The sequence below is a fragment of the Perissodus microlepis genome, chromosome 23 (assembly GCF_051167445.1).
Source record: "Perissodus microlepis isolate ML-2025 ecotype Zambia chromosome 23, ASM5116744v1, whole genome shotgun sequence".
NCBI classification, from domain to species: domain Eukaryota; kingdom Metazoa; phylum Chordata; class Actinopteri; order Cichliformes; family Cichlidae; genus Perissodus; species Perissodus microlepis.
In genome coordinates this window covers 21,336,906-21,350,752 of record NC_140482.1, presented here as the reverse complement: position 1 = coordinate 21,350,752, position 13,847 = coordinate 21,336,906, and the positions used below count along the sequence as shown (strand labels likewise).

At 40.8% G+C, this 13,847-nt stretch overlaps 1 protein-coding gene across 1 annotated transcript; it reads left to right on the top strand.

The window, feature by feature from the left end:
• Positions 1-267: 267 nt before the first annotated feature.
• LOC146361385 (glycerol-3-phosphate dehydrogenase 1-like protein) lies at positions 268-8,682 on the top strand. Its single transcript, XM_084921857.1, has 8 exons — positions 268-713; positions 1,232-1,409; positions 3,436-3,576; positions 3,805-3,943; positions 4,090-4,202; positions 4,288-4,521; positions 6,504-6,610; positions 7,149-8,682. The coding sequence occupies exons 1-8, from the start codon at positions 673-675 to the stop codon at positions 7,243-7,245; spliced, it is 1,050 nt and encodes a 349-aa protein (XP_084777983.1). The 5' UTR covers positions 268-672; the 3' UTR covers positions 7,246-8,682.
• Positions 8,683-13,847: the final 5,165 nt, after the last annotated feature.

The window sequence follows — 13,847 nt, the reverse complement described above, 5'->3', positions numbered from 1 at the left end:
TAAAGATATTAAACAGATGCGTTTTTTGTGTATAAATATTTTGACAAATATGTAAACATGTTTGATAGCCAGGAGTGTTCAATGATGGGCTGAATCATATTTATTTAAAAAGAAACACGTTATTAATCTGCTTTGTTTTTAATGTTTTTCATACCTAGTTTTTAAATATAATGTATAAGCTAATTTACGTGTTAAATTAATTAGGGGTGTAGTGGTTTTGTTTTTTAAGCGGCATCCTTTGTTAGCAAGAGCTTTATTTTGAAAAACCCAATGACCGGAAGCGCCTTTAAAATACGCTTTTGTTATCATGAGGTAGTAATGTGACTGGCGGTATCTCATATTTCCCGATAATATTAAATAATAACTGGCCTTTAAAACGTTCGCTTTAATATAGCGGACTTGTTGCTGTTGCATGCAGTCACCTTTAAACTCGAACCTGAATATGGGCTATGAAGCTTTCAAAAACAGTGGAGATGTCTAAACGGTGGAGATGCGTGGAGAAGGCTTTGCTGCTTATGAACTGCACATAATAAGAGGTGTAGCCGTGGCAGTAAGGGCGGGGTAAGAGAGTAGCAGCGTTTTCAGGGCGTATAAGGAAGTTATAGACTGGGGAGTAAAGGACAACAGGCTGTATTTGCAAAGCGCTCACTGTCGGAGTTTCTACTTTTAAAAATGCCCGGAAAGAAAGTTTGCATCGTTGGATCTGGAAACTGGTAACGTTTTTCTGTATCTTTTTGCCTCTTTTAGAAGTAGGAGTTCCCTTTTTTCAGCCAACTGAAAACTGATCGCTGATTTGGTCGTTTACTGGTTGCAAACCCGCTGTATTCATAATCTAATAGGCTTATGTTTACCTCTGTCTTGCACATCAGAAAGGCAGATCTGGAGCTGTTGTTTACAGCCTTCCTCGATTGCTTCTAAAGAGCTGTTCGTGTAGTAGCATCCTGCTTTCTAAAATAAGGGTCTTGCAAAATAAAATCCATACACTCCTGTAGAGTACCTGTATGGAGTACCTGTGAGTACCTTTTGTGGTTCTAACTCTTGGGACTACAAAGAGTTCTCCCTTAAGGGCATGTTCCTGGAAGAAGTCCAATTCCAAGCCTAAGCATGGTTTTTTAGCCTTTTCAGGAACATGCTGTACTTTGTGTACTCACTTAATTCCCAGAGCTTCAACCTGTGGTTTTGGGTTAGGCTCAGTCCTGGCTCTCTAACCTGATCTTTGTCCCTCCCTCAGGGGTTCTGCCATTGCCAAAATTATCGGGCACAATGTCAAAGCTTCCAACCGCTTTGACCCAATGGTGAACATGTGGGTCTATGAAGAAATGATTGATGGGAAGAAACTGACAGAGATCATCAACACCGAGCATGAAAATGTCAAGTATCTACCAGGCCACAAGCTGCCCAAGAATGTGGTAAGTGCAACAGTTACAGAAGCATCATCTGTAGATTACGCAGTCCGGTTTGCTAATTACCACAATCTTGAAGCACACGACATTGCACCGATAAGATTATTTAACTTTTTTAAAAGGAACAATGCAGTTTGACATGGTTCCAATACCATTGCTAATTTCCTGCCCTTGTCCCTTGTTGGTCTTTTACATTCACAATGCTCAAACAGTTGAGTCAGTTACATAAAACTGCAATGCACTATAATACACAGAGATACAATACATACACATACTGAAAAAATATAGCGTAAGAAAGATACATTAATAAATTAATACAATTAACCAACCTTTGACCTTTACTGTAAAAGATTTGATATCTGTAATCAAATTGATTTCAATTAGGAGTGTGTTCCATAGCTGCTGACTGTCCATATTTAGATCTGTGGTGTGGTATTTTACAGTTACCATTCACAATCCTCCTCTCACTGTTTTGTTATTGAATGCAACTAGAAAGACATCCTGGGGCCAGACTATTTATACACTCGAAAACTAATTTAAGAAAATACAAATGAGTGCATTATATTTCATTAAAATGTGAGAATAATGCCACCAAACTGGCTTTTGAGACATTATTTGCAGTCTTTGGTTGTATAAAGTTACCACATGCTTAATTATAGATCATTAAACTTGAGTTCAAACTGTCATAGAATATGAAAAATTAGAAAATATCATGGAATCCATAAATAACCAAGCTGCTGCAGTGGGTATGCAGTGTCATCTTTAAATAGTTCAGATTACGGTGCGCTCCTTAATAAGTTGGAGGTCAGAAATGTATTTTATGGCAGCGGTCCCCAACCTTTTTTGCGCCACGGACCGGTTTATGCCCAACAATATTTTCACGGACCGGCTTTTAAGGTGTCGCGGATAAATACAACAAAATAAAACTAGTACCGGTACCGAAAAAAAGAAGATTTATTCATAACACACGTGAAAAGACCCAGGAAAACCGAGTTAACGATCAAAACGATAACAAAATAACGCTGAAAACCGATAAAAACCCTGAAAACCATACATTTCACACCTGAGCCTCAACTCTCGCGGCCCGGTACCAAACGACTCACGGACCGGTATCGGTCCGAGGCCCAGGGGTTGGGGACCGCTGTTTTATGGAACACCCACTTTACTCGAACTTCCCACTCGGGAAGTTAGAGCAGACCAACATACCACAAGTTACCAATCCAAGATGTTGGCACTGAACCTAAACTGTAGTAAAACTGTAAACTTTTAATCTGTGCTGTCACTGTTGTGTGTTTTTTGACTCACTCAGAGCACTTCTCAGGCTCTGTTTATGACTGTGTGTTTTAAGTGCAAAAAATAAGAATTATGCTGAATTGTCTGAATAGCTCTACCTTGATAAGAATTTTTTTCAAACCTGTTCTTCCTGTTTTTTTGGTTTTTCTGGAACGTGCTAACTCAGGAGAGACATAACTCCCGAGTTCCAACATCAAGTTCCAAGTGGAACGCTGCATTAGTCATAATCATCTTTGCATTATTACTTTCATGCTTATTAAATATTTACCAATGTTAATGAAAAACGATATACCGCAGATACCAGTGTACAGTGATATATACGGTTGTGGTCAGAAGTTTCCATCCACTCGTCATAGGCATGAATATCATGGTAATTTGGGACTTTTAATGATTTCTCTGACCTGCCGTTTTTCCAGAGTGGATTGAGTGTACAGCATACATCTTTAATCACTTAAAAAAAACAAGAATTGGGTGAAAAGTTTGAATTTATTTGGATTTTATACAGGGTCTGTTAGTCATAATTAGTGATCATGACTGGGCCTTGGCTTTGTTAAGACTTTGTACAACCCTCAGCAACACATATTAAAAGATTTAAGTGAATACATGTATATATTTAAGTCTGTATGTATACTTTTGACCCTGTGTGGGTTAGAGGAAATCCAAAATGAAGTGTCTTGCATACTGGCACTGTATGATTTGGTTCTGTATGAGGACTAACATGCTGTTGTCGGCTCACTAGGTGGCTGTTCCAGACATCACAGAAGCTGTTAAAGGAGCAAAGATCCTCGTCTTTGTAATCCCGCACCAGTTCATCGGGAAACTCTGTGATCAGATGAAACCTCACATCGCAGAGGGAGCTATCGGGATATCACTCATCAAAGTAAGATCCTGTGACTGTTCATGTCACATTTTCTGCCAGCATAAAAGGGGAAACAGTATCCTAACCACAGCTTCTTATTTTTCTGCGGTCATGGCATCACGAGTTTTTTGTATATAATACAATATAATAGAGAGACAATCACATCCTGTATGTGTCACCATCATCTCAAGGCCAAAAGCCCATTCAGGGTAGAGGTTATGTTTTAAATTGTTGATTATTGTCATCAAGGGCATTGATGAGGGACCGGAAGGACTGACGCTAATCTCAGACATCATCCGAGAGAAACTACAGATTGACGTCAGCGTCCTGATGGGAGCCAACATCGCCAGCGAGGTGGCGGATGAGAAGTTCTGTGAAACCACCATCGGTTAGATACTTTGTACAGCACATGTGTAGATAAGTTGCAGAGGAGGTTTTGTGGTGGTCAGACAAGCTAGTGCACAGTTACTTCCTGTTTTAAGTGTTGCTGAAGCAATTTAGCACTCTATGTTTAATAAACTTCATTCACTACAGGAGCAAGAAATGAGGCAAACGGCCACATCTTCAAAGAACTGATGCAGACTCCCAACTTTCGCATCGCTGTCGTGCGGGAGAGTGACACAGTGGAGCTCTGTGGAGCCTTAAAGGTAAACGGATGTTTCCATAGTCAAATTCTCCTTGTATAATGGAAAACCTTAAAATGTTTGCACCCTTCCCCTCATGCATTGCTAGAATATTGTGGCGGTCGGCGCTGGATTCTGTGATGGCCTCGACTGTGGCGACAACACCAAAGCGGCGGTAATCAGGCTTGGCCTGATGGAAATGGTTGCCTTTGCCAAAATTTTCTGCAAAGGCTCAGTGAGCTCTATAACCTTCCTGGAAAGCTGCGGCGTGGCCGACCTTATCACCACTTGCTACGGAGGACGAAACCGGAAGGTCGCAGAGGCCTTCGTCAGAACGTCCAAGGTGAGTCAGAGAGGACAGTCCATCGCAATTATTGTTTTTCAAATAAGAGGAATATAAGTTACAAAAATCCAAATACAAATGGTAACTAAATGTTAATTATTACAATGTAAATCAAATATCTACTATTAGTATTAAGAGGGAACAATCAAAGTTATTGAAGTGCACTACTGTGCAGTTTCAAAGGTCTTTTTTTATATAAACATTTAGCTTTAACTGTTCAGGAATTACAGCTTTTTTTTCTTTTCTTTTTTCTTTTTACACATAGTGCCCCATTTTCTGAGAGTCAAAAGTAATTAAACAGTTGACTGTTGAGCAGTTTCAGAGACATGTGAGTGTTGTTCACATTTGCATTTCACTCAAACTCTCGATATAATTTTAAAACAGATACTATTGTAAATGAGGGAGGTTATCACTAACCTGGAAAAAAAAATCAGAGAGAGAGAAAAACTTTCGTAGGGTCCAAAGTAACAATCTGGTTCAGCAACACCAAAAACCCTCAAAGCTCACAGAAGATAACTGAAGTGGATGATGACAGAATTATTTCCATCGTTGAGAAAAACATCTTAATGACATCTAACTAAGTCAAGAACACTCTAGAGGAGGTACTTATATCATCGTCAAAGTTTACAAGCAAAACATGCCTTTATGAATCGAGATACAGAGTTTACAACAAGGTGCAAACCACTGTAACCAGTGGTTTGCACCAATAAGCCCAGATTAGACTTTGCCAGAAAACATCTTGAATGGCCTGCACAGTTCTGGAAACTATGATGAACTTGTAGTAGAACAGAAAAATGAGAAAGGTGTGTATGATTAGAGAAGCAGCTCATGATCTGAAGAATACTACATCATCTAGCCAACATTGTGGTGCTCATGGTGTGGTAAGGGCATGAACTGGTTCACTGGTGTTTATTGATGATGTGCCTACTGATAGAAGCGGCAGGATTAATTGTGAAGTGTACGAGGCTCTACTCCCTGCGAGGATACAACCAAATGCTGCAAAACTGTTCAACCCCAAGTTAAAACCCAAGAGTCTCACAGGCAAATAAATAGCTAGTCTTCAATGACCAAGTCAGTCACCTAATCTCAACTGAACCAAGCAGCCTTTCAGTTATTAAATACAAAACTGAGGGCAGAGAGACCCACAAACAAGCAGCAGCTGAAGGTGGGTGAAGTAAAGGTCTGGCAGAGCGTCTCGAGAGGAATTTCCAAGTATTAAAAACAATCCTTGTTAGTCCATGTTGGTTTCTACAATTGAGACTGAGCCTGTGAAAATAGGAGACTGTATTAAAACGGGAAAAAAAAGTTTTGTTTTTTTTTAATGGCTGTTTTTTCTGAACATTTAATGCAAAAAAAACTTAAACCCCTTGAATTAAAGCTGGAAGTCTGAACTGATTCATTCAAAATCCACTGTTGAGGTGCACAGAGGCAAGACTACAAAAATTGCATCCTTGTCCAAAAGGTCTATGGACCCAGCTGCACTTCATTTAACTCTGGTCTTTCAGTCAGTCATGTTTTCCTTTAGACTTTAAATTGGGCTGCAGCATTTTTATCTTGAGGAAAAGTGGCCCCTGTTGGGTTTACTCTATGAATAATTGAAGTGTACACAGAGGTAGCGTGCACACGCTGTCTTTGATTTGGGTCATGGATGCAGTGAAGGAAGAAGTTTAAGGGCTCTAACCAAATATTTGCTGGGTAGTCTTTATATCCCCCTCGCTCACAGCAGTGATCATCGCGGCTCAGTTCATCTCACTGTCGCCTTCTTAGTGACTTTTCTGCTAGATTTAGCTCCCTTTCAAAGCCCCTTAGAAGCAGTTTTGCTTGTCTGCTGCTTGCAGTGCTCACTCTCTGGAGACCAAAGAATGGTATCCAGGACAGCCCTGAAAAGCTTACTGCCATCAACACAATAGATCTCTATCTGTGTGTCCTTTTTGTCAACATACTTGGTTGTTCAGCCTACGCTTTTATGTTTGCTCATGCAGTCTATCGCTGAGCTGGAGACGGAAATGCTCAACGGCCAGAAGCTCCAGGGTCCGCAGACCTCCGTGGAGGTCTACAAGATCTTAAAAAAGAGGGACATGGTCAACAAGTAAGTCCACAAATCCTTTTACGTACAGTTACGTCTTTGTTTTATTGTTTCATATTAGCAGAACCAGTTTCCAGTCTGCTGGGTACGCCTTCATTACATTAATGGTTCAAGTCGGGCCGAATATTTACTTTGGCTGTGCTCTTTGAAGATTGGGATCGAAGTTATAAATCACAATTATGTTCTTGAAGTTTTGGTATTACCGGCAGCATGAAATCTAAATGAAACTAATAAGAATTATCAGCATTCCTGCTATCTGTAATTACCGGCAAACTGCAATATAAACAGCCATGGTCCACACAAGCACACACACACACACAAGTGTTTTCACTTATATCGCCTGATTACACCTCTGATTAGACCAGCAGCTGTGGGCTCATTTTTATCTTGAACCTGTCTCGGACAATAAAGGATATTAAAATCATTTATTTTTTTTATAGCCAGCAGCTTGTTTTGTTCCTGTTCCTTGACCTACAAACAGTTCATTTGCAGTGTCCTCACATCAACATGCAATAAACTTTGAGTCTCCTTCCTTCTGCAGGTTTCCTTTGTTCGCAGCCGTCTACCAGATCTGCTTTGAGGGCAGACAGGTGAAAGAGTTCATCACCTGTCTGCAGAACCACCCCGAGCACTTGTAAAGTAAACGGGGTCTGCAGACATGCTCACTGCTGCTCCTTCAGTAGAGATTTACTACCACTAGAGGGAGGAAGAGAATCATCAGAGAAACGCACAATTTAACAAAACGATGACAACCCAGGGCACTTCATATTATCTCCGTCAGTGTCATTTAATCATGGCTCTTGCACAATATTTTCGCAGCATTTTAATATAAGTTTTGGGTTTTGTTTTTTTGCTTTTTACCAATTTTGCTTTTTTTTTTAAACATTGTGTGGCGTTAATTTCATTTGAAACCGTGGCAGGGATAAACTACCATCAAAGGCAGACCACTCCATTTGTACTACTGCCAGAATCTGTCAGTAACTATTGTCGTATGTCACTACAGGATGTCTGTTTGTAACCTGAAAATCCAGCATATTCTTTTTTAACTCTGTATGTGGAGGTGGGGTTTTTTTTGTTTTGTTTTGTTTTTTCAATAAAACCATTCATAACAAAACAGTCTTGTCATTTCTTGTTGAAATGGGAAGCTGGTATCCTGTCCTGTGTCTGCAGCTTTATGACTGAGCGGTGTTTTAGATCCCACAGTCAGTCTGTGTTGGGCTGAAAGTGATTCCCAGGAGAGCTGCAGTAACCCAGTGTGAGAGAGCAGATTAAAGAACAAACGCCGTCCTTGTCCCTACATCTCAACACTGTTATAGGGCAGACCGGTGAAACCTTTGATATTCTCTCAACTGTCTATCTCCATCTGCTTCCCATCCCTGTTTATCTCTGTAACATGTCCATTTAAGTCACATATTATGTCTCTAGTCTCTGTTTATGTATTTATTACCTTACAGATACAATCTGTATTTTTTTAAAGGATACTGAACTTGTAGATATGCACAGATTAGCATGTAATTACATCTTCCAACAAACTGACGCATCCTCATAAATGTGTTTATGGGTGCCTGTAGCTCAGGACGTAGAGCAGGTTCTCTGGTAATCAGAAGGTTGGTGGTTTGATCCCTGGCTTCTCCAGTCTGCATGCTACTGCATGATAATAACACCAAATTGTTCTCTGATTTGTGTGAAGGTCAGATAGGAAAGTGCTTGTATGAATGGGTGAATTAGGTAAGTTGTATAAAAGTGCTTTGCGTGCTCAGATAGATTAAAGAAGCGCTAAAGAATCAGTACATTTGCATGCATGCATAGGAGCAGGTTTGCAGTTTATGGGAGCCACCACCATATTTTTTTTTTTTGACATTTCAGTTTTTATTGATTTTGCAACATATACTTAAACCTGTATAAGAGGGATAAAAAAAACAAACAAACAAAAAAACACAAGAAAACTGCTGGTGTGCACCCCTGCCCTTACAAGTCTAAAAGAAAGAAAAGAGAAACTAACTAACAGTGGGTTCCAAGAGAAGAAACACAGAAATGGGCAAATAAAAAAAAAAGTAACATTTACCGGTGGTCACAGTTAATAATCCTTCAGATTATGATAATATGGTCATGATTTCCTGTTTGCTTCAGCTCCAAAAGTAGTCCCAATGTTCATCTTTATCTTCTGTATCGTTTTTAAGTTTATTCAGCATGGACTCATAGGAAGCAGTCTCTGCCATCCACCACCATATTTTAATAAAGCGGGCTGGAAGGACATCACCCTTTACACTAATGGTGTTTTATGTATGTAGCTTGAGACCAGCAACATACATATTGCACTAAAAGCTGAGGTGAAGGGATACCATCATAGGTTTCTGGTGTTGTGGACAGGCCGATACATTTATGCCTGCACCTTCTGACTCAAGATATGAAAGACCATATCCATGTTTTATCACAGGAGAAGGGGTCCCCTTCACCAACGAAACGAAAACATGAATGAAAGGTACACCACCGGTTTCTTTGTAAAATGACCTCAAGCGTCAGCTTCAGAAATGAAATCAGGGTTTTAACAAATGAAAACATGTATAAACTTGCTTATTTATTTCTGATATTATTGTCACAGTAACTTATTGTCAGCAGATTAGATATGTGACCCTCTCATTTCTTGACAGCTGAGAAGGAGCTAGCATAGTGGTATTTTGACTAAACTAAGATGCTTGCAAGCTTTAAATGATGTTGATGTTCAGTTTGAGATCTTAGCTTGATAGCATTAACATGTTCGCCAGTTAAAACCATGAATTATAGTTGAGGTTCATAGCGCTTTTACTTTTGCATGTGACAGTTTAAATTCAAAGGAATTACCAAAGGTGATACCAATAAACTAGATGGCCAGGCATTGTTTTTGTCAAAGTTACTGGAAACTCATTAGCGATTAATGAGTTTCCACTAATTTTTCCAGGACTGCTGAATGTCACCACCGACTGTCACCTAAACAGTGGGTTAGATAAACAAAGAGATGTGCTGGCCAATCTTAGCACTTTCTCTTAGCCATAAGCAGTAGCTTATGCTAGCACTGTAAAATATCCTGAAGTTAACGTTAGATGGCGGCCCCTCCTTCAGCTTGGTTCTGCTCAAGCTTTCTTCCTTTTTAAAAGGGAGTTTTTCCTTCCCACTGTTGTGAAGTGCTTGCTCATAGGCACTGTGTGATTGTTGGAGTTTTCTCTCTTATTGTAGGGTCTTTACCTTACAAAATAAAACACCTTGAGGCAACCACAGTTTTGTCCCATCCTTAAAGATTCTGCAAATCGGCTGATTTTCTTCTCTGCTTCCCTGACATTCTTTGAAATTGTGTTTTTTTTTTGTTTGTTTTGGGGTTTTTTTTGTTTTAGAGGGGGTTTTTTTGCAATCTTATGGGTGCAAACATTCTGGATGAAAGATGTGCATGGAGATCTAAGTAGTCTTTATAAAGCTCCTGTAATCCATGATGGGAAAGGCACCAGTTTCAGGGGGTGCACAGTGGGTTGGGATAAGCTTCCACAGGTTCCCATGGGAGAGCCGGGTCTCACAAGTTGATGCCCTCATCTCCAAACAGCAACTGTCATCAGCTGGGTTTTGTGGGAACCCTGAGACTCTTGCGGTGGTTTGACAGAAGCCCAGATTCCTTGGTTCAAAGAGAAAGCTCACCTTCAGATGAGACCCGAGCTTGAAAGAAGAGCTTAATCACCACAGTGGATACAGACGTACACTGTCTGAAAGTGAGAAGCCCTTTGGACAGCAGAAGACAGCAACATCATCGAGTCAGTCTGGGAATCCATCAGGTTCTGGAAGCTTCTGCTATAGCCAGGTTATCCATTGGTTGATAACAGGTGTGCAGTTATACTCACATGGATCTGCATGAAACCAAAGCCTGCCTCATTTTGAATTGGTCAAAAAACGTGGAAACAGAAATCTTGGAGAGATTCCCATAAATATACAAATATCTGTTGATAGAGATATGGTTTGACTCCTTTATCTTATTGACTCTTCAAGGTAAAATATTAAGAATTACCTTTTGAGCTGCAGGAAAAAGTGAGTAACTCCACATCAGATTGATCTTCTCTGTTGACAGCTTAGTGGGAATCAACTGTACCAAGTATACTGATGAAAATCCCTCTCCATCACGAAGAGCTTGCTGATTAATACATTGTGTATGTTTTGCTCAACTTGTGTGAAAGGTGGAATTTAAAAACAGCAATTTGTGGTTTTAGTGGGAGTTGCACGCACCAGTTAAATAACAAAGAGACTACTTTGTACAGAAGAAATAGTCCACATAAAAGCTGTTGACAGTGCTGTTTTGTTATAATGAGATTTTGCAGTGTTTACATTTTTTTTACAAGTACCACAAACTAAATCACATTTATCTCCATTCTGAAGAGTTAGAGAGAGCTCTGAGAACACCCCCCCCCCCAAAAAAAACCCCCCAAAAACCTAAGGATAAATTGACTATATGGTATCTGAAGCAACCAAATGACAAAGTAATGCCCTCAACATAGTGCTGTATTTTGCTGCACACTTCACCAAAGAGTTGCTGGAGATCATAAACTACATAGAAAGCCTCTGTGACATTGCCATCTTGGTTTTATGGAGACAGAAGCTAACAAACTCTGTTAGGACAGGGCGGCGACTCCTGGCGACCGCAGGTCACTGGGGAAAAATAGTTATTATACCCTAACTTGCTGGTGCGACCCCTACATGTTAGCAAACACTCACCAAAAACTCGCTGAACAGTAGTGAAACTGTGTGCTGCAAAGTAGAAAGACAGTCTGTTTGTCTTCAAAGTAGATGTTTGAAACATCTTAGTTTTACTTTTACTCTAAAAGTGAACTTTATTTAATTCCAGTTTGCACCTGACTTTTTCAGGTTTCACCTCTGCTCGGGAAGTATTTGGTGACTATTTCCAAGTTGCCGTCTTCCATGCAAGCGACAGGCAACTGGGCCAAGTGACCAAAGTGAACTTGGTGCAGCACCCTCTTTGGACTGTTTCTAGGCCTGTGTGAATGAGACCTTAGCAAGCTGAATCTTTAGACTGTATAGATGTAATATATTCATTTCAGTTCACTTTTATTTATATAGTGTCATATCACAACAACAGTTGCCTCAAGGTGCTGTATATTGTAAGGTAAAGACCCTACAATAATACAAACAAACTAGAGAAAACCTCAACAATCAGACATCCAACTATGAACAAGTACTTTGGCAACAGTAGGAAGGAAAATATCCTTTTTAACAGGAAGAAGCCTCCAACAGAACCAGCTAATCTCATGCATATTACAGTTACTGAATTAACAGATGGAATTATTTTAGGGAAAACAGAAATTCCAAAGGTAGCTTAAACTCCAAATTTCATTCTACTTCCAAACATGTTAGGCTTCCTTCTCATTCCACCGCAAAGCTTCCCTTTGGATTTGGCGTTGCGGTTACGACCAGAGTGATCATAAAGCAGTCAGCTCAGCCGTATGCTGCAATAAGTTACAGCTCTTTCGGCGTTACCTATGCAGATTGTCCTTTATCAGGGGGACATTCTGTAATTGAAATACCAGGAGATCCCAGAGGCCCTGATGTGCTGCAACACTGACAGGATAGAACATAGATACAAATTTGTGTAGACGTTGATATAAACCACATGCCGTTAAACTATGACAAAGTGGCGCAGTGGCTAATTTACATATAAACATTGGAAAACATATTGAATCTGATCAGATTGCCGGATTCCGGTGCATGGGCGGCTGGTTCAAATTTCCCTCTGAGGAGCAGGAAGTGGCTTTGTGCATGGCCCACACTACACTGACAAGTTGGAATGCCACTTCAATGTTATTCGCAGCTGCGCTGGGAACCCGGCAATGTCCCCTTTCACATCAGTGGCCCCTACCAAGCATGTAAGCGTGGACCCCGAGAGGGACACAAGAACGGCACAAACGGTAAAGATTTCAACTTCCACAAATCACATGCAATTGTGCCGTTTGCGCTGAAGTCAGCTTCTCCGAGTCCACGGGAGATCGAGTTAAGGAGGTTTAGCTGAACGGGATGTAATGCAGGAAAGAAAACAGGGACTGTGTCAGCTCTTTGTCTACTCAGATATACAGTATACTGTAGTGATGAATTGCGGTTACTCTCTTGGTGCTGTTTTGTAGATTTACATGCAGACTGATAGTATTTCAGATTTAATCGAAGAGCTCTTTTCCTATTTTGAAAGTAGAAAAAAAACAAGGCTGGGCTTCCTGCCAAGACTTTATTGTAAAGATTAAATTAATTTCATTAAGTTATGGTCAGTAATTTCCTGATATGGATTGCTTTCCAGCTCATCTCTGTCCATCTCCCCCCTGGCTGTTGCAAAGAATTGATGGCTGTCTAGAGGGAGCGAGGGGCAAACCATTTCTTGTGGCAATTTTTTTCCCCCGCTCTTCTTTAGGTAAGGGGATGTGACAGTCAAACAAAACCCACACAAACAGACCTTGTGTTTTCACCCTATGTTTGTATGCAGTGCCACAGCCAGGCGTCCTGCCAAGCTCTTACACCCCCCCCCCCCCCCCCCCCCCCGCCAAAAAAAGACAAACCAAAGCAACCGCAGGCACCACTGCCTTCATCCACCCCTGTCCCCCCTCTTTTTTCTTCAGAGTGCTGGCAAACACAAAAGGAGGCAAAGAAGCAGAGCCTGGGTGCAAGTCCCCATGAATGTGCAGAGATTAAGCCGAGGCGGTGATGAAGTCGGCCGGAGAGAGGTGAAGGATGAGGAGGAGGATTTGAGGAGAGGAATAGGAGTGGTTGTTATTCCGCGGACAAGATTCAGTGCCCTTTGCCATTGAGCCAGCGCCAGCTGGGACGAGGAGTGGCATCCTACGCTTTCTCGCTTTCTGATTTTCTCTCCGCTGCTCATGTTTTCAATGAGAGCATTGTATGAGCCGGAGGAAGGATATGAGGTCCCATTTGGCTGTCATTGACATGTAAAAAGAGTGTGGCGGTGACAGCTGACGGGATCAGTGGCCTGTAATTATCTGAGACTAGACTCTCACCCCTCCATGTCAAACACACACACATGCAAAAATGTAGGAGTGTCCACATATAAAGATGTAAAGGCGAGATTAACAATGATGAACAGGACCAAACGGCAGAGGCTTGTCTGCCCTTAGGTAATTTTATAAGTTATCTATTAGCCTACGTGTGAGGTTTCGTCTTGACGTGAAGCTTGGGTGCTATAAATCTAAAGGCGTTAACCATGTGGTCT